A 26,251-nucleotide genomic window follows, 5' to 3' on the forward strand; every position below is an offset into this window, starting at 1 on the left:
AAGCTGGTGCATGATCCAGGTAAGCAAGACTTTGGCAGAGAGGTGGTGGAAGGGGACAGCACCTTCCCATTTTACCTCAGGCGGTGAAATGGGATGGGCCATCCCTGATTTCAGATGTTGCCAGCCTAGTGCCCATGGGCACCATGACACCCATGAAGGCTTCAAGTGGTTCTCCAGGGTAGGTACTCCAGACTCTGAGCTTTCATTTAATACATAAAGAGTCCCTATCCCTCCCAGAAAGAAAGTTAGGTGGCAAAATCATTCTAAGTGATTTATGTGAAATAAATGGTGAGGCTACCTTGTATCTTTTTCTGGGGGAAAGCTCTGTTTTGTTATTATCCAACAATTGTAAGTGTGTGTGTGTGTGTGTGTGTGTGTGTGAATAAGAGAGAGAGAGAGAGAGAGAGAGAGAGAGAGAGAGAGAGAGAGAGAGAGAGAGAGAGAGAGAGAGATCCACAATTAGGACCAGTAGGACAAGATTGACTTCCCACATAAAACAATGTTCTCAGCAGTGGTTATCTATTTTTGTGTTACACTATACTCTCCATGGCAGACATTTTGGTTTATGCCACACCCACTCCATGGCAGCCTTTATGTGACTAGCACCCCTAACACTCTCTCAGTTTCTGCATCTGAAAGGCACCCTCTAGTCCATAAAGATTGGTGATCCCAGCCTTATTTTTTAAAGAAAGAAAGAAATACACTGCTTTGAAATTTCATAGTGGTTTGCAAATTAAAAACACATACAGGAATACCAATTACATGATATATTTAGGGTATAAAGAGATGCAGTAATGGCCAGTAAACAAAGCAAAGCATACAACACATCAATGGTTGGTTTTCACGGGGAATTTTTTAGCCAACTTTGAAAGGGTAGCAGGGAAGAGGCAGCACAATCTTTCTTGCAGAGGGCTACTGCTCCTGGTGGATGCTCATCTAGCATCCCCCTAAAATAGGATCTGTAGCAGGACTTTGTCAGATTATTTTAAGTGGCAAGATGACAAAAGCCTCATATGGGAGGAGGCATTCCCTGAGATTGTCAGGAGATACTCATATATATTGGAAGCATGTTTTTTCACAGAAAAGCATAATGAAGCTGGAACCCTTCCAAGCCTATGTGCCTATTCTTTTTATAGCTGCATATGCAGATTGTGAGAGTTCCGCCATAAGATAATAGGAAGCTGTTGGGTTTGAATTCTTGCTAGAACTTTAAAATTGGTTGGCCACTGTTAGAAAGGGATGCTGGGCTAGAAAAGGGCAGAGTCAAGGGATAAGTTTAGAAAATTATGATCCTATACACATTAGCCTAGGAGTAAATCCCATTGAACTCAATGGGGCTTGGGGAGCTCCATTGAAAATGGGACTTACTTATCAGTGGACATGCAGAGGATTACACCATTAGGCAATCTGTGTATGAGAGAGAACCTGAAACTCAGGAGGCAATCCAATGCATTAACCATGGACCTGAAAATCCATTTTCAAGAAGTTTTTCTCAGAATCTTATCTTTTCTATGTCATGTAGTACCTATGATTATAAACCTTCTTCCCCCCTTCTATTCCCTCCGTCTTGTGTAGCTTCTTCTAACAATTCTGAGTCCACTTAAATCAGGATCCCTGAAGCTTTCAAACATGCCTTTCAATAACTCTTAGCTTTGCCCCAGCCTTCAAGCACATCTTTTGAAGAAGCAAATTGTGTGCATGACTTGCCAGATGTAAGATAAGAGCCTTTTGCTTGGTAGAGCAAGCAGTACCTGTCAACAGCGACAATTTCAAGAAAAGTACAAGTCAGCAAATATGTATTGGGTTCTTACCACAATGTAGATCTGTGGCTTTCGTCTTTTTGCCAGGTCAATGATATTGACTCCATTGTAATAAAGGTTCTCAATGCAGCCATGGAAATTTTTCTTCAGAAAAGTTCCTGGTTTGCCTGGGACTGGGATTCCTCCAAAACTGAGCTTTGGGACAAGAACAAATTCAACACTCTTTTAAAAAACCTCTAATAGCCATAAGATGGAGAGAGAGAAAGTTCTTGCTTGTGGGTACACAGGGAAAAACAGACCATAGAAAAGAGAATAAAGAAGTTGTTTCATTCCAATGTCCTTCATTGTCAAATACTAAATGACAAAAAGAGGACAAGATTTAGAAGGACAAATTTCAGTAGATGAAGACTTTTCATTGCCTGCCACACTTATATGGTGTATTTATTTTGCAGCTTTTCTGTGAAGCAACTTCATGCTCAGAAAGAAGTTTGGCTAATCATCCGTATGCCTGATAGGACAGGATGAATCCTAAAATAAAATTAGGAAGCAGACTGGCAATGGCAATTAATACTGGAGAATGTTTGGAGTGAAATTCATTTAGAAGACAGCCCTGTTTAGGGAAGTTTTTAATGTGTGACATTTTAACGTATTTTTAATCTTTGTTGGAAGCTGCCCAGAGTGGCTGGAGAAACCCAGCCAGCCACGCTGGGTACAAATAAATTATTATTATTATTATTATTATTATTATTATTATTATTATTATTATTATTATTCCCCCACAAGAGAATTCTAAATTTGCTGGTCATTGCTGTACCCAAACCTTTGATGCAGTGTCCCCTTCTTTCTCCACCCCTAACTGTTTAATAAGGTTTCAAAAACCCAATTAAACATTAGTCCTGATCCCCAAATTGACCCAGGGCTGGATCTGGGGTTAGATGGCACAGAGCAGGTTTGCCTCATCCAGTAGTGTTTGTTTGCAGGGGTAAGGAGGTCTTTGCAAAGGTCTACTTCTGAGTAGAATTGAGAATTCCAGTTCTGCAGCAGCCATGATGAAACCTTGAACCAAGTGGTCTTCATGCTGGTTTAATTAATTCCCCCCCCCCACTGGCTTCATCAGCTGTTGCTCTGCCCATTGCCAGCAACCAGCAACCCTGACAGAAAAAAGGGAAGGTGTATGGTTCAGTAGAAGATGATCTGCTTTACAAGCAAAAGGTCCCAGGTTCATTCTCTGTCATCTCCTGCTACAGCTAGGAGAGACTCCCTGGAGGAAACCTTCAGCAGCCACTTCCAGTCAATGTAGACAATATTGAACTAGAGGGATGGACCGATTTGGTACCAGGCAGTTCCCTACAATGCTTTAGTGGGGGATGAAATTCTATCCAGCACAAGGTAAACACTGCTACCTGGACAGGCAAGCCACCTACTTGTTTGGTCTGAACTTCAATTTACTGACCCTCAAGCAGTAAATGACCAACCTTTAAGCTGGTTCAATAATTCTACTTCATCACCTGAATCAGATTTAAAAGGTAAACAGAGCTGGATGACATATTGACGACACCTCACCCCAAATCTCCAAATGAGTTCACTGTCTTCATATATTAAATAGCGGGGGTGGGAAAGATGGGATCCTGTGGCACACCACAGCAGAGAAACCAAAACATCAACATTTGGAAGTTTTCATCCAGTGGGAATAGCTTTCCAAGATGGATACCATGACTGATAGTAGCAGAAACTGCTGAGAGGCTTGGGGGTGATACAGCCTCACCCCAAACACCCACACCCACATATTTCTTTTGGCATAGGTCGGAGGGTCCAGTCTTCTTATGTTCAGTGCCCAAGTCTGAAACTCATTTGAAATGCATACGCTAAGGTCATATTTGAGGAAGAAGGCAACAAAACCTTGTTTCAAGTACCTCTGCACTATGATAGTCATGTGTAATTTTAAGGCCCATATTAAATGCAGTACTGGCAGAAGGAATTCTATTTAAAGACTAGCTCTTTAGCTGGGGCTCATTATTTCTTGCTTCAGACACTTTGCAACCTCTGCTCTTTATTCCTGAGGGTTTATTATTATTATTATTATTTTTAAACAGTCTCTAGCTCAGGGATCCCTTTCTGTGGATTTTTTTAAAACAAAAAACCAAAAAACCAGGGCAATCAATATCAATTACACTGCACCTTATTGGGAAAAAACAGTTTCCTTAGTGATCAGTAATATTTTTAATTACCAGACTAATTGTTTTAGTTCCCTTAGCTAGGTCTTTAATCCCTTAAGTGTGCTAAGATAAAGTTTCATTAGTCTAGTAGTTGCTGGGGTGAAGCAATGGAGATATTAAAGCTAAGGAACAAACCTAGTTTCTTTTTCTGAACTGGTCTTTAGGTATAAATTGGCCTGATGCATACTGGGATCAAACTGATTTGTATTATGCTTGGAACTTAACTCAAAGAAATTCATGGGAGAAATTCTACAGACTGCAATAAGGATGGGTGCATTTCCATGTCACTTCCATATGTGTTCACTCTTGTCTGTTCCTTTCCCATTTCTGCATTAATATTTAAATATATAATATGATGGAAATTCATAATTTAAATAAGCACTTCTAAACATATTTCTCCCATAGCGTGTATGCAAAATATATTGTGATACATTCTTTGAATGAAGAACTGTGTTTGAAAATTTTTGAAGCATGAAAGTACATTGATAGCAGACCAAGTTAGTTCAAATTAGATTTTTTTCAAGCACCCGTGAAACAGAATAAATCAAAGTATATCACTGTTGCAAAGTTACACATGGTCAAGTTCCACCGAATCAGTGGAGCTTCACTATGACCCAGTTCACATGTAATACCAAATGATGGTTTTATGTTGCATGAGTGAGAGTCATGTATTCAAGCCTAACTTGTCAAATGTTCTAACTCAAGGGCAAAAAGAAAAAAAAAGTTAGCTAAAGGGGGTGGAGAGAAAGAGAGGTGAAGAGAGTGTGAGCTTGAGAGCTGTATAATCCTCCTAAAATGGTACACATTTCTGTTCCAAGGCAGGGATCCATCTTGGCGCAGAATGATGCAATTCACACCTTTGCTGTGTTGCATTTGGTTGCTCATGTCTGCCAAGCCTCTTGGACTAATGAGATTCCTCTGTATCTGTAGGCTGCTTGCTTTCCTCTTTCTCTGCCCCCTTTCCTAGCAGTTTAGATAAGTCTGCTGCTCCTTCTGCTGTGCTTTTGCTAAGTAGGTTTTGTGAGGAGTCACGTTAAGCAAGCATGATGTTCCTTGGATGCTTCGATGCTGTAGCCAAATGCTGATGTTGCTTGATGTTGTGAAGAGAGAGCGGGGGGCGGACTTTCAATCCACACTTTTGGCTCCTTTCCTCTTTAAAGGATTTGTTCCCGGTTCACTTTTAATTCAAGAGCAGATGGCTTACCAGTGGCAAATTACAGGTGCTTGGCTGACCTTGGCTGTCATCCTGTGCCCATTGTGAGAATGGCAACCCCCACACCCTAACACTGCAGCAAGGAAGGGAGCTGTTCCTATCTTCTAGCAGTAATTAATAACTGAACTGCATCATACCAGATGTGGTGTTTAGGGGAGTTTAACCCCCCCATTCAATGTGGCTTGGAGACAGTGCAAGAGTTGCTATTTTTGTGTGCGATTAGCTTTCTTGGCACAAACTTTCAGGATAGGAGAATAGAAAACTGCCTTATACTGAGTCAATATATTGGTTCATCTAGCTCAGTAGTAGAAGAAGAATTGCTTGGATTTGATATCCCGCTTTATCACTACCCGAAGGAGTCTCAAAGCGGCTAACATTCTCCTTTCCCTTCCTCCCCCACAACAAACACTCTGTGAGGTGAGTGGGGCTGAGAGACTTCAGAGAAGTGTGACTAGCCCAAGGTCACCCAGCAGCTTCATGTGGAGGAGCGGAGACACAAACCCGGTTCCCCAGATTACGAGTCTACCGCTCTTAATCACTACACCACACTGGCTCTCTGTTTGCATTGACTGTTTGCATTGACTGGCATCAGCTTTCTCTGGTTACAGGCAGTGGACACTCTAGGGCAGGCATCTCCAAACTCGGCCCTCCAGATGCTTTGGGACTACAATTCCCATCATCCCTAGCTAACAGGACCAGTGGTCAGGGATGATGGGATTGTAGTCCCAAAATATCTGGAGGGCCGAGTTTGGGGATGCCCACTCTAGGGTCTTCTGCATGGAAAGCAACTGAGCTACAGCCCTTCCTCTAATTTCATGTGTGCACTCCTTCTGCAGTAATGGAGTAAGTAAATCATTGTTTGATAAAATAGCATCCCTGCTATCACTAAAAAAGCCAGGTTGGATTGGAAAGCACATCTCCCTGCATCATTTCTCTTAGGACAGCATACGCTACACAAAAAAAGCCTGACGCACCTCATAATCAATGTTCAAGTCATCTGAATCTCCCTTGGTTCGGAAATGCTGCATATACTTGTCCACCGTGAAGTTCACCTGCTTATTGAATCGCTCGATGAGGACCGAGTGCCAGTGCTGGTCATCCAGGAGACTGCCCAAGGTGACGGACGTGTGACTGTTGCTGAAACGCAGCTTGGCATCTCCTGCAGGGGCAGCGAAAAGACAAATTGCAACTGACCCATCGATTCTAAGGCTCCGGTACCATGCTTCCGAAATGATTAGCAGCTAATACGTTTTGACTGGTGTATGTATGCAGCCTTGACTTGGCCACCACCCCTTGCAGAGAAGCAGCAGCAATACCGTTATCAAGAGCACAAGATAATATCACCAAGGAAACTATCGGTAAACAGACAATAAACATCTATAAAAATGGCAAAAGTAGTTTCTTTCCAAAATAGGTTTTATCTTAAACAATTGCAAATGCAGTAATAAAGAGTCCACTTGTGATATACCCTATCTTTGTTCTAAAATAGTGTTCAGGGCACCTTACAAAAATTCCACTCATGCCTACAATATATGCACACACACACACACACTCACACACACACACACGGAGAACCTAAAACTGTATTTTAAGAAGTAGCCGATAATCAAAAGAACCATTACAGAAGGATTAAAATGATCATGTAGTGCAGAAATCATGGGTGACTAGACTGGTTGGGTCCCCATGACTTCCTGGAAAAGTGTGCCATTTTATCTCACATGGTTGGACCCTACAAGCAGATTAGCACAGGGGAATAAGTCCTTTGGGTATTCCAGCCGCAAATCATGTGCAGTTTTATAGGCCAATCTAGAGCTTTTATTGTAGTGACAAACATACTGGCAGCCAGTAGAGATCTTGAAGAACCAGCAAAATATGATTACTGCGGTCAGTCCCCATCAATAAATTGACCATGTATATTGGTTCAATTGTGACAAGCCAATCAGCATTTCTATTTTGTACTCCCTCACCATCACTGTTACATGCTTTACATTGCTTCCACATTCCTGACACGTAAGAGCAAAAAAGCAGAATGACCTGGTGCTGCCGCAGGACTAAGGAATGGGAAACAAACCCTAATTCACACTTTTTGAACCAATATGTGTCGTGAAATGTTCAACATGTTTTGCATCACAAACACACACACACAGCTGATAGAGAAATTACAAAACTTAGCGTTGTATTCAATGTAGCTGTATGGTTGGGGTATGTATGTGCAGTCGCTGGACACTTTTCTTCCAAGGAAATATTGGTGGCTCTTGACTTCAAAATGTTTGTCCATTCCTTCAGTCCTAATGCATAGAACTTCAGCCTAAATGGCCTCCCTCTCTTTGTAAAATCAATGGGATATTCTGAACTCTCTCATGAAAAGCAGAGTGACTAATAGTGTCAAAGAACTCTGTTTAAAACTTCCTTTCAACAATGGATATTTTACAATTGTAATACACTAATCTCCTTTAGGTATAGGAATAATAGGCATCATTTCCCATGAAAAAATAAGAAAGAAAGAGATTAGCTAAGGACAAAGCATATTAATGGGTTTATGTAACAAGGGGAAAGCTCTCGAAAGTTGTCACAAACATAATTAATCAGAAAAGGGAAGATGAGAAAAGGCTTTAAAAAAACTAATTCTCCTTTTAATGCTTTTAGCTCAGTCTCTCCAGATGAAAATAAAATCTACTTAAATATAGCACATATCAACAGATCTTAGAATCAGATGTCACCTCATTTTAACCTAGACTAGGGTTGCAATCCTACACACACTAGCTGTGAGTCAGTCACTCTGAATGGGATGTGTTAGATTGCATCTAAAGGTTCAAATCTTATATACACAACTGGAGTAAGCCACACTGAACATAGTGGGACTCACTTCTGAGTAAATATACACAAGTATAGATCAGGGTGGGCATAGGGTAGACTGTGGTCCATTGATGAACCATTAACCAATTTCTGGTAGACTACATACCATATTTACACGAATTCAATGCACCATTGAGTCTAATGCACAACTCAATTTTCAAAACCTTGAAACCAAAAAAGTATTTTCTGGCACCATCAAATCTAATACACACCCTAATTTTCAAGATATAATTTGGCCAAAAAAAGGAATGCATTACATTTGACTAAATACTGTAGTTGTTGAGTTTATTGCAAATAATGCTAGTTGAGGTGGCAAAACACTTAATGTTCTCAAACTAGAGACCGTTTTCAGGATACTTAAATGGAGTTGGCCTGTTAAGTGTAAAATCCCCTCTTTAAAAATTTAATAAACTTTGGTAACTATTGGGATTCTATTTCTTTTAAGTGCCCACTATGAACTTTATTGAATTTAAGAGTGTGCTACAGGCATCCCCAACCTGCAGCCCTCCAGATGTTTTGGCCTACAACTCCCATGATCCCTAGCTAACGGGACCAGTGGTCAGGAATGATGGGAATTGTAGTCCAAAACATCTGGAGGGCCAAAGGTTGGGGATGCCTGGTTTACCATCTTTGCAAATCTTCACACTAGGGCAAGGATGAGGGCGAGGTGCACAACTATTTGCAGATCAATCTGACCTGGTTCTCTGTGATGGAATATCGTAGATGCTAATTCATACAGGGATTATCTTCTCTCAAATCAAAGCATTGTTGCAGTTTTGCTATTACTACTGTTTGAGAGTTGAAAATGCCTGTTTTTTATGTTTATGTTTTTGTCTGTTGTTTCTTTTGCTTAACGTGAAATTTCACTCTTTCTTTAGACTCTTTCTTAAGCGAAACATCTGAACAATTTCATGAGAAATAATTGGAACTTTGAGAAGAAATTTCTAGTGGTGGGATGATAGGTTACATGTGCCCATGCTGTTGGTGAAGCATTCACCACTAATTTATAAGTGGCAAAAAGTTAATGTACATAAAAAAGGCCCCAGAGCAGGCCTTCAAAGCTTGGCGCCTACTATGCTAAACTGCAGAAGTAAAACTGCAAAAGGAAAAGCCTTGTTCCGCTGTCTACCTGCCAAATTGGAGAAGTAGGCACTGGGGGCCTATCAAGCATTCAACAGGTCACAACACAAGGTTGGTGGGCTGCATTTGGCTGTATGAATCACTAGTTATGTAGGCATGCCTAAAATTCACCCATCTAAAAATACAGATTGAGAAATTTTATTAGTTGCTGCCTTAACTTTAGCAAGCTTGTCACTATGCAAGATGTGTGTCTTCCGGTAAGGAAACTTCTTATGAGAAAGCACTATTGTGCAGAAGAACTAATATGATGAAATTCATTTTGTTATTTTCAAATGTCTCTCTAACATATACTGCCTTGGTTCTTGCTATGTATTGTTACAATCTGTCTAGTGCTCTTTTGCCACCCACAATCTTCCTCCTACTTGCCTGATGCCCCTTATTCATTTTGTCATTTTAGAATTTGATCTGTTTTCTAAGGAGGGAGGGAGGGAGGGAGGGAGGGAGGGAGAGAGAGAGAGAGAGAGAGAGAGAGAGAGAGAGAGAGAGAGAGAGAGAGAGAGAGAGATCGCTATGCAATGATGTTTTAAATAATTTCCATCCATGTCTCTGATTAAGGGAATTTTAGTTCTGGGGGTCAAATGCATCCTTAATGGACCTAGGGACTCTCCTCAGGCCACACTCCCTCTTCTCTGAGCCATATCCCTCATTAGCCCTGCTTTGCATCCTTAGTTTTTTGGGGGGGTTCTTTTGCCACTTCTCACTTGCCTGGATCGAAGATAGATAGGGATGTGTCAGTGTGAAGAAACTAGTCTATTTCAAAGATGTCAAATTCACATTTGTTATTATGACAACTTTTGCCTCTGATTCCACCCACCAATGGTTTGTATACACACACACAGAGAGAGAGAGAGAGAGAGAGAGAGAAGCAAATGAGGTCCTCAGCCTGAAAAATGCTCCTGCCCCTGGGATATAGTATAACAGATCAGGGAAACCATTGCAGAAGACAAAATCCTTTATTTCTGAAGTAGGAGAATGTGGCTCAGGAAATATCATATGATACTGAATTATTATGATTTAACCACAAGAGACAGCTCTCTTAGCTGACAGTAATGAACAGTTGCACTAGGTTTACATTTCAAAAGGAAGGAAGAAACAAGAACCAGAACTAGGAAGGGTTTATCATTGTTGTTATTGTTATTGTTTCTCCTTGGGGAACCTGATGCTGTCTTTATGCTTCACATGAACTCTTTTTCTATACACTCCAGACATTTACTCCAGGCTTTCTTATTTTCCTTGCTTGATTGCATACCGATAGCTGAATGCAGCACACACAGCTAACGCACCTCGCCCAAGGCAGGGGTTCAATTACAGGGAATCAAAGACCTGTTTTCTGCGTGGACAGAGATGACCCAGCACAGTGAAGAGCTGCAGCAGCTGTGAAATGAATCCTTGAAGTGGACAGATGGGCAGGAGCACAACCTCAGCCCTGAAATGATCATCTGAGAAAAGAATCATCTTCTAACCAAAAGGAGGGAGGGAAGGAAAAAGCTTTGGTAGGCAACACAATTGAATCCTTGCAAACTTGTCTGTTTTAAAGAGTAGGGAACAGAAGCAAGTTTACCAGCTGTTAATGGCATTAGTTCATTAACTATTTGTCTCTTAACAGATTAATCTGATAGCTAATTAATGAGAATAAATAAGAGTGGCCCAAACCTAAGAATATATAACAAATAGAACTGGATGAATACCAAACACAAGGAATCACCAATTATGGCTATGTAACCACATCTGTAGCAGGAGGAATGCTTTATACAGGCAACTCCCAATTTACACAGGATTTTACATTCCAAGGCACTGTGCATTTAAGTGAAATTGTGTATATTTGAAACATCTTTGAAAAAGCCTGCAAACACCCCGTTCCATCCGCTTCCCCCGTTCTGCCCCTTTTGGTGATGATTTTGGGTCACTTACGAGTTTGGCACGATATGAGCATGCACAGTTGTGCACATATTGGACACACCAAAAATGGTTGCTTTTTGGTCTCCCTTGTCCTTCCCAGTAAGCAACAGTACCCCTTCTGCTGCAAAGCTAGCATTGCATTTCTGCCGCACCAGGAGAGCCACTTTGGGGTGTGGCATATTCCAACTGATGTCCTTGGAAGTATGACATCATTCGGGAGAAATGCCTTCCTGTCATCTATTACCTAAATTCGGCAAAATGTCCAGAAATATCTGGATGTATGGCAGCCCAAGTCAGCAGTGTCGTTCTTGCTGATTTACCTTCAAAATAGCTCAGAAACATTTTTATTATTTTTGGGTGATTTTGGCAAAAAAGCTCAACAAGTTTGAGCAAAACTTAAAAAAAAATGAAAGCCCTACTATTACCTCCTTACACCTAGTCCCTAGACATAATTCTCTATATACCGTATGTCCAGCACACTGAGGTGGTGGAAAAATTACATTGTTAATCAAATGACTGTGGCATGCATACTTTTTATTGAAATCTTTGGGATTTCTAAAGGTAAGGCTAGAATGAGGTTCCACTGCAAATTTTAGAGAGGGAAAACTGATCCTATTGAATAAATAATACGGCTATTGCCCCAAGAATGTCACATAAATCATTCTTGCTTTTCTAAAATACTAGTTTCCCTGTGCTTCTGCTGTTTGCAGAACAATCTCAAAATGAATCAAATGATCAAAGCCTTAAAGAAATCATATTTCCTAACAAGCTGACAGGTTAACAAGCCAATTTTTATTGATTTTCTGTAATGAACACATGCTGAAGCAGACCATGTATAAAAGCAGCTAAGGAGATTTGCAAAGATACAATCTAAGCAAATCAACCTGCATCAAAGAGAAAGCATACCACGTGTAGGTTAAGAAGCAGTGAATAGGTAAGGAATCAGCCAGGTACCTATGGAGAAGGCACAGCTAAGTGGAGTCAAATGAAATCTGTGTCTGCCTCCAGATTAATGTCATTCAGGCAGCAGGACTGAAAGGAAAACACCTCTAAATAGGTAATCCAGCACATAGTTAAGCACATTTAAGGTTGCTGTCTTTGCACAGTGAGATTCAATCTCATGGAACTGTTGAATAAACATGCTTTAGGACTGTGCTCCATGTCACACTGAATAAAAGAGATCTCGCAATCCTCAACTGTGTGCTAGATTTTCCCAGAAACTACTTGTCATGCACTTGTTATCAGTTCTTCCAAGGCTGAAGTCCTATGCACACTTATTTCGGAGAAAGCCTAGCGAGGGGGTAGAACTGCCTTAATTTGCTCATGTCTATTTCACACACAACCCTCTGAAAACCTGTTAATTCCCCATTTGCAACTTAATGTGTGATTTAAACAAACACATACACAATTTCATTTTAAAAACTGCTTACAATTCCATAGAGTGGTCCTAGGGCTGCTTTTTATTTTGTATTTATCTTTCGGTTTGTGGTTTCCATGTTTAGAGCAGCTAGAAAGCAGGTTGAAAATTGCTCCTCAAATGGTCTAGGAAGTAAGCATACATCCTTGCATGCTTTGGCTTAGTAGATGGCCACAACCATCTTTTCCCCCATAGGCATTATTTAGTAAATTTGTATCCAACTTTTGTATCCAAAGGCTCCCAGGAGCAGCAAACACAAACATGATAAAATGCAATTAGAAAGCCACACAAACTTATTTAAAATATTCAGAGACAATTAAAAGCGTCTAAAAAATCACATACTCCTGACAGCTGAAAATGTGAAGGGACAGCACATATCTGTCATTTTATGCCTACGTAAACATTAATGTTTTACCACCACCCAGAAGGCTGTATCATGAGTCAACTCCAAATGGACATTACACAGCAGCAGTGCCACCAACAGTCACAAGACCCAAGATGCTTAATATTGAAAAAAGTAGTTTCTTAGGTTGGTGTGTCTAGAGCTGTTTAGAGCTTTACACACAAGGACTAAGATACTGAGTTGGGTCAGGTCACTTCTGGCAGCCAGTGCAATACTTCCATACTTATCAATTAGAATGACATGTGGTCTCTTCTTGGACCACTGAACTGCACTAAAGTCACTGTGCTTTTTGGTTGTGCCTAGCAGCTGGGAAATGGTAAGGTTAACGGAAATAATAAAGAGCAGATCACATCATTCATATTCTGAAGGGGTATAGATTCTGGAGCATGCCAACCCACACATTGCTTCAGGAAGTATGGACTTGGCAGCTTAGTTCCAGATTGCATAGCATACCACCCTCAAATCCCGCCCCCATCCCTAAGTGACTTATTTCAGAGTATTACATTAACATACTGCTCATCTTACTGATTTCCATGGGACACCAACTACACAAGCAGGCAAAGAACTTCAGCCAAGGAACTTGATTCGAACATAGCACATAGATTGATGAGAACTTCTTGAAGATATCAGAAATGATGGCCAGAACATTGCAGGTAATTTGCAAATGTTAGTTCTAGGTAGTTAACATGCATGTAATGTTCATGGGCATAAACAGATGTCAAAATGCAGTACGCTAACACCGCACACCCAAAAGCTCAATTAATGGCAGCCGTAGTATTATCTTATAGCATCTGCAGAGTGCAGATCATGTAGGGAGCCAATAGATGTATAACTTGTAAAGAACCAGCTCTGTGCTGAAGCTCAGGGGGCTGGGTCAGCTAGCATGTTACCTGCCACAGTGCTTACGTATAGATACGCGATCTGTACAGCAAGAGTGCTTAATACATACTCCTTCAAAACTCAGAACCATATTTTAACAAATTATTAAAAACAAAAACAAAACATAATATGTATGTCAATAGATTACTCTCGTTCTCCCAACTCTTTTTGACCAACCTGTCCTTAGAATTGGCAGATTTAAGGAAAGTATGATGAAGAAGATGATAACAACAACTGCCATGCTGAAAAATATGCCGAAATGTTTGAACATACCCAGGTTGATGTGCAAAGACAGCTTCCCTTTCTGCAGCTCCAGTGTAATATAATCTCCACGCTGCCCTTCTCCATGAAATAGGACCCCATCTCCCTGCATGCTCTTGAACTTCAGGGAAACAACATCTTTGAAGGTGCTCATCAGTTTTTGGTTGAACCTGTAAAGGAGGGAGCTCCTCCCATCAAAGTCGGCAATATCCGATTCTACAGGGGAAAGAAAGCAAATAAACATTAAGCAGGAAAGATCAATATTTATGTACAGGTGTCCAGAGCAAAGCCCTCCCCCTGGCAGCTTGCAAAAGATAATTAAAAACTTTAAATCAATGTTTGAAATGCAAATGAAATGAACCAGTTAAAAATAAAAATAAAAGACTCACAGCATTTGTAGCAAAACATAATTTGAAACAAAGTCATTTAAAATAATTAGGCCATGTGTACTTATTTTGGGAGGGACGTGGGTGGCACTGTGGGTTAAACCACAGAGCCTAGGGCTTGCTGATCAGAAGGTTGGCGGTTCGAATCCCATTGCTCGGTCCCTGCTCCTGCCAACCTAGCAGTTCGAAAGCACGTCAAAGTGAAAGTAGACAAATAGGTACCGCTCCAGCGGGAAGGTAAACGGCATTTCCGTGCACTGCTCTGGTTCACCAGAAGTGTCTTAGCCATACTGGCCACATGACCCGGAAGCTGGCTCCCTTGGCCAGTAAAATGAGATGAGCGCTGCAACCCCAGAGTTGTCCATGACTGGACCTAACGGTCAGGGGTCCCTTTACCTTTACTTATTTGGGGGGAGAGTTCCAAAGCTGAGGCCACTTCTGAAAAGTCTCTCTAGCACCTGTGTCTCTAATTCATTTTGATGGTGGACTGATGAGGAGAAGCTCAGAAGCATGTTTCCATGGGTGTTGGTGGTTTGTCAAACACCCTGTTCAAGCCATTTGCAGAGAGATGCTAAAAATCCTTGTCAGAACCCCTGCTAGTTGATTGGCATAGTTGTTTACCACAATCCCCAGCAGCCCATCTGGACCAGGGGCTTTACTGGGATTCACCGCCCTCAACGCAGCTTTCGCTTCATGGTCATATAGAATGAATGGCTGAGAGCTTATAGGCTGGAGGGCAGGAGCTACTATACCTGATCTTTTAACCTCATAGCGGGAGGAGAAGATATTCAGCTCCTCTGCCAACGAGTCATCTGCCTCAACCGTGTTCCTCGTATTGCCCTTATAGTTGGTTAGCTGCTGCAGTCCCTGCCACACTTGTTTCATGTTGTTATCAGCTAAGCAATTCTCCACTTGAAGCTTGTGTTGTTGTTTTGCCGCCTTAATGCCTTTCCTGAGCTTTGTTCTTGCCCCTCTGTTAAATCTATGTTCCCTGCCTTAAAGGCAGAGTCGCGGGCTTTCAAGAGTGACCTTACTTCAGCAGTCATCCAGGGTTTACAGTTCCCATACAAAACAGGTCTCAAAAGCAACTCAACAGAATAAAATACAGATAAAATATACAAAAAAATATAATGTGAAGCCATGTAGAATAACAGAATTTCAAAAATGTTTCCCCAACAGCAAAAATAATGACAAGTTCTACTGCACCCCATAATGAGATGAGCACCACAGTATAGGCTAACGTAACTACCAAATGCCTGAATAAGTAAAAATATATTTTAGCCTGGTGTTTAATTGCAACGATGATGGCACCAGACATGTTTTCCTTGGGTCAGTAATCCACAAAACTATTGTATGATTCTCATATGTCTCTTCAAGTTGAAGCCAATGGCTTCAAGTTACAACAAAGGAGTTTCCAGCTAAAGATCAGGAATAACTTTCTGACAGTAAGAGCTGATCGACAGTGGACCGACTCCTCTTTCTTGGAGGTTTCTAAGCAGAGGTTGGGTGGCCATCTGTCATGGATGCTTTAGCTGAGATTCCTGCAATGCAGGATGTTGGACTACATGATACCAGGGTCCCTTCCAACTCGATGATTCTATTACTGTTCTAGGCATCCCTTTCAAAAAAGGTCATTACCTGAGCCACATGTATATAATGAATCTTAATCTGAGCCATATATCATTAGGTTAACATTTGAGAACATTTCCTTTACACAAAGTGAGCTGTTAGGGGTGCTGGGACATCTCCTAGCATAGCCTAATTAGAGTGTGAATCATGTTGGAAGATTCCAGTTAGACAAAAGGAAATACTACTTCACGTCCTGCATACTTAACCTACAGAATGCATAGTGATGACCAATAAAATATAATTGGAAAAAGCCCTTAGTGATGATCACTGACTTGGATGGCTTTAAAAGGGGATTGGACAAGGTAATGGAAGATCATGATATCAATGACTATGATGTCATACAATATTGTAGGAAGTATAAGAGAGAGAAAAGGATGCTGAACTAGATGAGTGTTTGGTCTGATCCAGCAGGGCTCTTGTATGTTCATTATAGTCCTACCTTGGTTCTCGAAACGCCTTGGCACTCAGATGTTTTGGCTTTTGAAAGCCGAAAACCCAGAAGTAAGTGTTCTGGTTTTCGAACACAGCTTCTGATTGAGTGCAGGAAGCTCCTGCAGCCAATCAGAAGCCGCACCTTAGTTTTCAAATGGTTTCGAGAGTTGAACGGACTCTGGGAATGGATTGAGTTCAAGAACCAAGGTTCCACGGTAGTTCTTAAGTAAGGAATCCCTAAATTAAAATCTTGCCTGCCCACCAACTTAATACATAGCCTTAGGCAACATGCTACCTCTCACTCCCAGTCCCAATCTGCAGTATGTGGACTTCTCTTGCCTTTCTCATGTATAGATCACGAGCTCATGTTTGGCAAAGGTCTTTGAATACGCTACAATGCTAAAAATCAGTATCCTCACATGGGTGAATTATTAATGCACAAATTGGACAGACCATGTCTTCACCAACTTTTTCTTCTGATGTTTGTGGTGGCATGTGCAAAACTGTGTGAAATTCTGCACAAAAGCATTTCTTTGCAATGATAGCTGCAGCTACATCAAGTCACATAATGCCCCAGCCTTCTCCCTTTAGCAGCTATATTTGACATCAATTTCTCAGAATTCATAAAGATACAAAACCTTGATCCTATTATCTGATTTGGTAGAACTGAGGCACAGCAGCCAACTAGAATAAAATAATTTCAATACTACATGGTCAAGCCTACAAATCTTTAGGGATTCTGTAGTCTTTGAAAATATTTGTGCATTCAAGTTCAGTGTCAAATCAGTATATTCCGCTGCCTGAAGCAGAGACCAAATTGTGACCATCCCTTGACCTATTTAAAGAGGGCCATCTCTTTAAAAAGTCATCCTCTACCATTCAGATACAAATTCTGGCCTTTTTTTATTCCCCACTCATGGTGGCACCTGAATCAGGATGCATCCTCCCCTTGCATGGCAGGTCTTACCCAGCCCATAATTGTATAAATACTGTACCTTTAAAACACACTTGAAGCATATTATTTCCCTCAATGAGTTCTGGGTCAGTAGTTACAGTTCCCAGCAATGCTTAAACCACGGTGTCCCAGATTCTTTGAGGGAATGAGGGCTGTGAATGGGCTTTAACGGTGCTCACAATCTAAATTTTTACTACTTTGAAACAATACATCTACATTCACATCTTCTTCTTTTTTCAGACTGCCTTCTTGCTCTTTTAAGATGCAATTATGATATTAACCAGTACAATCTTTGTGCTTTTTGCATCACATTCAATCTTCTGGTGCTTATTCCCTATTTGTTTTTCTTAACACTCTGCTTACCCACTCCATCACTCCAGCAAAAAGATAAAATAAAATCCATCAGTTGGTGACTGGTTATTTCCAAATGAGAGGAGAAATGAAAACAATCCCCCTGATACTGACAAGGAATAAGTTGTGGTTTTTCTGCACCATACCAGTAAGAATTGCCATTTTTCATTTCAAGGCAGAGAAAGGGTTTTAGTGAGCCGATTCTGATTCAAAATAAGGTGAATGGCACCAGCCTGACTTACTGTGGGAGAAATTCAATTCACATCTAAAGGTGAGCTTACCTAAACTGACCACGTGTACCAAAACACAACCACCCCTTGAAATTTGCACTTCTGCAAAATTCGCAACACAGTTTTCCAGCCAAATAATGTCTTCATACAACTAGGGCAGGGGTCAGCAAACTTTTTCAGCAGAGGACCAGTCCACTGTTGCTCAGACCTTGTGGGGGGCTGGACTATATTTTGTGGGGGGAAATTGAACGAATTCCTATGCCCCATAAATAACATTTTAAATAAAAGCACACATTCTACTCATGTAAAAACACGCTGATTCTCGGACTGTCTGCGGGCCGAATTTAGAAGGTGATTGGGCCAGATCTGGCCCCCGGGCCTTAGCTTGCCTACCCATGCTAGCTAAACAGGGCTGCCTTCAGCTGCCTTCTAAAAGTCAGATAGTTGTTTATTTCCTTGACATCTGATGGAAGGGTGTTCCACAGGGCGGGCGCCACTACCGAGAAGGCCCTCTGTCTGGTTCCCTGTGGCTTCACTTCTCGCAGTGAGGGAAGGCCATCGGAGCTGGACCTCAGTGTCCGGGCTGCACGATGGGGGACCAAGTGTTGTTGTTATCATTGTTGTTTGTCCCAGTACTTTCTCTGGGAAAACCAATTTTTTATTGCTGAATCAGAGGAAATGACAATCCACAGAAAATCCAATTGCTGTTTGCTCTGATTCAGTGGTAAAATATGGGGTTTCCCAAGGAAAGTGCCAGAACAAAACAAAAACAAAAAATCCTGGACCTGTGCCTAGAAACGTGGCACAAAAGGCAGTCTGGATGAGTCCTGAGAGAAACCAAAACTGGCCAATTTGCCCATCCCTACTAAGGGGTAGTGGGAATTGAATGCAGAAATGCAATGTCTGCCCAATGACAAGGCAGAGAAGAGCTTCCTATAAACCAAAGTTGGAATGGGGTTAACTCTACTACAAGTTTTAATGGTTTGTTGTTACTTGGCAACTGCATATTGTGTATGTTCTCATCCTTCTGTATACATGGATTCAGTAGAGCAGCATTGTCATGTGGTGGGGGAGTACATTATGTCAGACTTCTGCTCCACTGTTGACATGAAATCTGTGGGGGAATGAAGAACCCTAAGCAAAACAAACAGATGACACCTACAAAGCTAGCACTCGTGACATTCAGAAGTCATCAGTGACAGTTTGCATGACAACAAATCACTGGTTTCTACTTAAACATAATAAGAACTTCTTACATGTCAAAAACCATACACTTCATGCAGTTTGGAGATGAAGCAAAGCTTAAAAAGATGACTTTCTGAAAAGAAAAAAATGGCATCAACTCCCATTAAGGGAGTGGAAATCAGAAATTTATTGTGACAAAGCGGGGAGGACCACTGGAACACTTAGGCAAAGTGTGCAGAAGTAGAAACAAGTGTGACCTGCAAGATATATGTGTGTGTGTCAGAATATACTCACCTCCTAGTAGGAGTGTTCCTGTTCAAGTTGACAGCCAGCCAACTGTGTCTTACTCACAGATATTAGAAGCACATTCTAGTCCCCCTTCCCTAATTTTTATTTTCCAACTGGAGCTCAACATTTTGCGGCCACTAAGGATGCTCAGACCGTGCTGGGGATTTTTGGGTGTGGAGTGGGGAGTTGCCCCCAGTCTTTTCAGACCTAGCATTAGCAGCCAACATGGTGGGATGATCACAGGACTGAGGAGTTCTACTGCAACTAAGGCATGAGTTTGATACTAATGATGGTCTGTGATATTTTTTCAATCCCCCCTCAAAGTAGCTGTACCTCATGAACACTCCAAGTCACACTCCAGGATCCCTGCAATGTCACAGAGGATACTCAGATTTCTGGCATCCCTAAAGGTATTGCCATAGGTTTCTTGTTCAGCCAGGCTGATCCCAAGAGTTACTTTATCCATTTTCTCTTACTCTGCTATGAAGACTTCAGCTATCACTGCTTTCAGTTCATAAGCATTTCTCTCCAGTACATTAATTTTATCTTATGGCATGAAAGACACAATCAGTGCAGGAAAAGAAGAGGTAGGATAAGGGAGGTTTGCACAATCATTTTCTCCAAAAGCATAATATGAAAGCACAAGGTGAAGGCAGGCTTCCTAACTTCTGAAAGCAGTCATTGAATTGCAATGCTCCTCCCCTCCCCTTCTCTCTCTCTCCCTCTCTCCCTCTCTCTCCCTTACATACACTTCTTCCTAGTCAGTTAGCAGAATTTATGCTGGATTGTGCTGATGCTTTTAGACTACAATGTAAGTTGTAGAATACAATCAGCATTTGAAGTGTGGCCATCAATCTCTTCCCATTAAAAAAAAAATGCTGCCATTGGTCAGCAGAATTTGCCAGTGATAAAGCTAACAAGACCTTTCTGAAATGTAATGATAACCTGTTTTCCCTCCAGGCATCCCAAACAATCAGCTTGCCATTTGTCTCCACTTGTCCTCTGATATAACTCTGGTTGTTTGTCTTGTCATCATGATCAGATTGCTGTTTGGGATTAGGGAGTAAATGGTTTCTGCATTTGTTCTGTATATAGTCTTGTTGGCCAGGTTTTCTTTTCTTTTCTTTTTACTTTAACACAGAAAACAAAATGATATGTTATCCTGGAAAATCTATAGCCTTGTTCAGGCAATTCAAGATTGTATGGAGCAATAAATAGAGTGCATGCAAGGCATGCTGGCCCCACCCCAAATGTTCTGCCAGCCCTCCTCCTGCATTATCCATCTGCTGTCAATAAATGGAAAGCCTCTTGAATGCATAAAGGCTCCCCCAGTGAACCAAAATAACAAGGAGAGTATTGGGGCCACGGTGAGTGCGTAGACCTAGTGCATATGGCTCCCCTCTCTCTTTAGTTAATCTTAATTGAGTGTTGGGAATAACACCAAAGGGTGTTGCAGAAAGAAAGAAAGAAAGAAAGAAAGAAAGAAAGAAAGAAAGAAAGAAAGAAAGAAAGAAAAGCAACATGAGCAAATTTTGCAACTCTCCCTCAGATAAGCAGCTGAACTCTGGATGATATGCTCCATTCTAAGACAACTATAGTGCAATACTACTACTACTGCTGCTACTACTACTGCATTATCCTTATTATCCTTATTATAATACTTATTATTATTATTGCCGCAGCATCTGTGTACATGACACTTTACAAATAACTGATTTGAAAGGTTCATGTTGCAAGGAGCCTACAACCTAAAAACGAATATAGGAAAAGACAGGAAAGGGAGGAAAAGGAGAAGAACACATAATTATATCAACTGAATGTATTTACTCTTACTGGCAGATTGGTGTTGGAACCAAATAACCAAAAGCTCCATTAAAAAAAGTAAACATTGAAGAAGCATTTGAAGGAAATAAGGGGAACAATTGTACAGAGGGCTTGTGAGAAACAATTTCATGCATAAGGGCAGTTTGTTTCATGAAACCCTAGGGGAACTGATAGAGTTGGATGGATGAAAGTAATAGGCAAATAATGTTGGGAATGTGGTTTAAGTGCATAGAGTAAAGGGGGACAAAACCACAGAGAGTTTGACAGAGGAAGCCTGCGTACATTTTTAAAGAAAGGGTGTCATGTGGTCAGAACAATGGGAGAGGTCCATAATTTTTGCATGGAACTGTTGAAAACAGGCGAGTAAGCAGATCAAGGTGAGATAATGGGAGACTAGGAAGAAAAAATGTCAGAAGTCTAAAAAGACATTGGTGGTAGTTTTTGTGGAGAGAACAGAGAGGAGAGCTACATTTTTGTAATAGAAGTAATGTGATTCGGTAATGGTCATAATATGGAAGAAAAGGAGAGAAAGGATACAAGCAAGGCTTTGTGCCTGATTAACAAAGTGGGTGGTGATGTTGCCAATGGTTGAAGAGAGTGAATAAGAAAATGAAAGCCTGGAAGGAAATATAATTTTGGTGTTGGGCATATTGATCTTGAGATTCCGATGACACATCCATGCAAAAATGTCAGATCAATACTTGTGGTTTCGATCACTGTTCATCTTGATCAATACATTTCAATACATTTCAGATTGGTTGTCTACTGCCTAAGTATATAGGCTTTTTAAGCAAAATGACATGACATGATCAGAAGAGGGTGCATCTAATGAAACACATGCTTTGATTTTACCCTTGGTGTTCTAATGAGACACTTAACTCAAAGCCCTGTTCTCCTGGCTTTGCTCCTAAACAAACGGTAACAGCTTGGCAGTCACCCAACTGCTCTTCTAATTAATTCACAATCAGGTTCCCTTTTATTCCCTTGTCCAGCTCATCACTTTTCATTTTCTGTGCACTTGAGATTTAAAGAAAGGAAAAAGCCAGCAGACTCTGAAATATCTCTAGTGGGAGAGACCTCACAGTTCCTGCAGTCCATACTAGGGTTATGTCCAGTTGCTCTCTAGATATAGAAAAGGTTTTGGCCATGTTATAGAGCAGGGGTGGGGAATATCTTCCAACTACCCCTATCCACTACCACCCTGTGGGCTATTTTGATAGGTGAACAAAGCTGTCAGCCACCTGACAGCACAATGGTGCCCAAAGTATTTCCCCCCCTCTTTGTAGATGCTGCTTGAGGGGAACAACTTTTGTATTGTTGGCTTGTAAACACCAATCCCAGTCTGCTTTTTGTTAGCACTGATCAGCTATGGGTGCTGAGATCAAGCCCACTTTAGGTAGTGCGTGGCTGCACTATGCAGTTCACCATCAGGAACTCATTTGCAGAGATGATTCCAGAGACTTGTTGTTGGTGTCAATCAGCTGACTGGTGTTGACAGCAAGTCCTGCTTGCCAGGAAGGAATCAGGAGTGTGCTAAGACTCTGATTGTTCCTTGACAGTCATGTCCATACTTGCCCCAAACCTGACATTATGTATGACACCTGTCTAGACCCTGAGGAGCAGTTGCAGTAACAGGAGACATCTGCCCCCTGATGTTTTATATACCCTTCCCTGACTTCTCCTGCTCAGAAGTTACTGCTGCTATTCCTGCTTCAAGCTCCTCCTGGTTCTAGGGGACAGTAGGGAGGAGGATGTGGGGAGTGTACTGACCCATCTGCAGGCTGAAAAGCCTCTTCTTCTGCCTCATCTAGAGCGTCTTCCTCCATCTCAAACTCTTTCTCCCCAACCCTGTCCTGGCTCCTGCCTTGCGAGCGGCATCAAACCCCATAAATTGTTGGTCCCCTCTCTTGGGTCACTCTCTTGGTCCCCTGCCCCCACCACACACTTCAAATCCTGTTAGTCTCTGACAACATCAGACACATTTTTGGGTGGGAACACCACAGGTCACCTTAAAAAAAAAAGAGAGAGAGAGAGAGAGAGAGGCACTTTGATGTACTAGATATGTCACTAGTCCTGTTCTACCAGGAAACACTGGAATACAGAAAGATTCTAGATGTACTTCCAGCTTGCCTCCGGCCAAAGGACTTACTTCTGTTATTACTGGGTTGTTGTTTTTTGCAAAGCTTTCCTCAAACCTTTCACCTCCTGCCAATGTTACCAAATATTTGCACTCTGCAGTAATATTATTTGCTCATCCACAATCCTTCTGCCCTTGTTTCCCCTTCAATTTCCTCTTCTTTGACAACATTAGGCTGTCAGATACAAGACTTTCCTCTTATTTTAGCCCTGAAAGCAACAATAAAGAATATGTGGAGATCAGGAATCATTAGTCCTCTAAGTTAAAAAAAAAAAAGTACCTATCCCTTTAGCATAGCCTGAGTGACCTTTTGTAAAAATCTTTCCTTTGAAGAAGGCAAAGAGGATAGGGAACAGGCAATAGGAGCATGTTGAAGCTGATTATTCTCTGCTGCTCAGCACAACACAGTCTCTTCACAAAAAAGCAGGACATAAAAGGATCATAAAAAGAGCTGGATCAGGCCAATGTGAACTGCCCTGTGACTTGGGGGTACAGAGCAGTATACAAATTTTAATCTTAATCATCATAATCTAGTCCAGCATCCTGTTCTCACAGTGGCCAACCAGATGCCTGCAGGAAAGCTGCAAGGAGAGTCTAAGCATGAAAGCCCTCTCCCCTCCTGGGGCTTTCAAGAAATTGGTTTTCAGAAACATTACTGCCTCTAACCATGGAGGCAGGGCATAACCATCATGGCTAGCAGTCAATGATGGCCTTAGCCTCTGTGAATTTGTCTAATCCTCTTTTAAAACTGTTCAAGCTGGCTTCCCTACACCCCACACATACATACTTGGTACAGTGCAGTCTTTCCCTTCCCAAAGAGCCTCTCAACAATGGACCCTGGGGGAGACAAGAACTCAAGACTACTAAGGCATTTTCATAACCTATTTTTCATTGTCTTCAGGAAGCTGTTTTTTCTCCCAGGCCCAGTTTTTAAGAGCTGATGGTTACTGACTCTCTGCCCCCCCCCCCACGCAGTTTGTACCACTTCCCTTTGTTCAGCTGTCACTTCTGAGTGCAGAGCAAAGGTAACTGAAACAATTTCTATGTGCTGATCTATTCAGAGGGAAACACACATTATTTCATCACTGGCGACAATGACTCTATTCAGGAGTTCAAGTTGAACATGTGTGATCTTAGAGGAGGGAGAGGGTTGCAAACACTTCCACAAGCCTTGCTCACAATATCCTTGCATGTACCAACTCCACTTCAGCCTTCTCACATTCAGAAGAATGGATTTTATGTGCATTCAGATTAACATACTAAGAATCCTCAGTGCAATTTTGAACCTTTTAATTATACAAGGTTAGAGTTAAATTTTGAAATCTGAATTTTGATTATTTGACTTTCATATCTACCCACCTTTTCCCAACTCAGGGCACTACTAACTAAATGGTATTTCTGTTTTTCCCAGTCTTTGGGACGCTTGAAACTTTCATCTTCATCTGGCATTTTAATGGGCATCTATCTTAAAGCTCCAGCTTCTACAATACACTTATGCAAATAAAACTTCAGTTGATTGCTTATTAAGAAAACATTTCTTTCTAGAATAAAACTATTTCAGTAACAACTTGCTACGCTGGCATTTTGCTGTGTTTTTAAATAGTCATGACTAGAATATAATAAAAGGCAATCACAGGCACATGTTTCTCCATTATTAAAAATTAATTTAAGGCTGATTCGCCCATCTGCAGCAGAAGAAATTAAACTTTAAAAATGGTTGTGCTTGCATATATTATAATTCTACAACATTGTAGGCCATTCTGCACATTGCTAAAAGGGCAAATGAGACAAGCAGCTGTTTCGCGGGTGGCATTACACTGTTTGTCAGAGAGTGGCAGTGACTACAGTTTCCTACTGAGTATACATCTGGTGACAGGTTCAGTTTGTAGCTATGCAGTGAGTGCAATGGTCTAGCAACAGAGGTTGTAAACAGAGGGAAGTTTACAATGTGGTACCCAGCAGTTCAGTAGAAATGTGGCATTTCTGCCAAATCATAGGAAATACTTACTGTATGTACACCCAAAAACTTCAACCCGCAGGCCAATTTTCCCACTTGGACTCCATTTCAAAGGAATGAAGCGCACAAAACGAGCTTTCACTGAGTGCAGAAACTTATGCTGCATGACACTGTCAGCATTGCTGTTCCCTTGGAAGACCTGCAAAGAAATAGAATTGGTTAAGTTATGGAATTTTTCCTTATTTAAAACATTTATCTACCACCCTTCACCTTTGAGGGATTTCAGGATCATGTACAAGCCAACATCATATTATAATTTTAAAAAACCCCAAGGGAGTATATAAAAAGCAAAACTAAGAATTACAGCAGATTAAAATTCCTGGGGGGAGGGGGAAAGAAATCTTGTGATGTAGCTGCCAGGGTAGAATATTCATGGAGGGTCTTCCACAATACAGACCCTACTAGTAACTATTGACCAGTCAATATCAGGAAAGATCCTAGAACATATAAATAAATGGTCAGCCTGTCAGCACTAGGAAAAGGATGCTTTGATTACTAAGACCCAGCATGGGTTTCTAAAAAATAAGTCATGCTAATACATGTGAAAAGGAGCTAGGGATCTCAGTAGACCACAAGGTTAACATGAGCCTACAGTGTGACATAGCAGCAAAAGAAGCTAATGCTATTCTAGGCTGCATCAACAGAAGTATAGTGTCCCGATCAAGTGAAGCAATAGTACCACTCTAGTCTGCCTTGGTCACCTGGAGTACTGTCTCCAGTTCTGTGAACCACAATTTAAGAAGGATTTTGACAAGCTGGAACATGTGCAGATA

At 41.2% G+C, this 26,251-nt stretch overlaps 1 protein-coding gene across 2 annotated transcripts in view; it reads right to left on the reverse strand.

The window, feature by feature from the left end:
• Positions 1-26,251, reverse strand: part of CNTNAP5 (contactin associated protein family member 5) — a 302,323-nt gene that overhangs the window by 157,512 nt on the left and 118,560 nt on the right. For both annotated transcript variants that reach the window (XM_081885529.1, XM_081885528.1), the window contains 4 exons: positions 25,470-25,617; positions 14,057-14,260; positions 6,164-6,348; positions 1,812-1,955 (listed from right to left, as the gene is read on the reverse strand). In XM_081885529.1, coding sequence (XP_081741655.1) covers positions 1,812-1,955; positions 6,164-6,348; positions 14,057-14,260; positions 25,470-25,617 — 681 coding nt within the window. The remainder of the gene's footprint in view (positions 1-1,811; positions 1,956-6,163; positions 6,349-14,056; positions 14,261-25,469; positions 25,618-26,251) is intronic.

This window comes from Podarcis melisellensis, assembly GCF_964234715.1.
Source record: "Podarcis melisellensis genome assembly, chromosome: 1".
Classification (NCBI taxonomy): Eukaryota; Metazoa; Chordata; class Lepidosauria; order Squamata; family Lacertidae; genus Podarcis; species Podarcis melisellensis.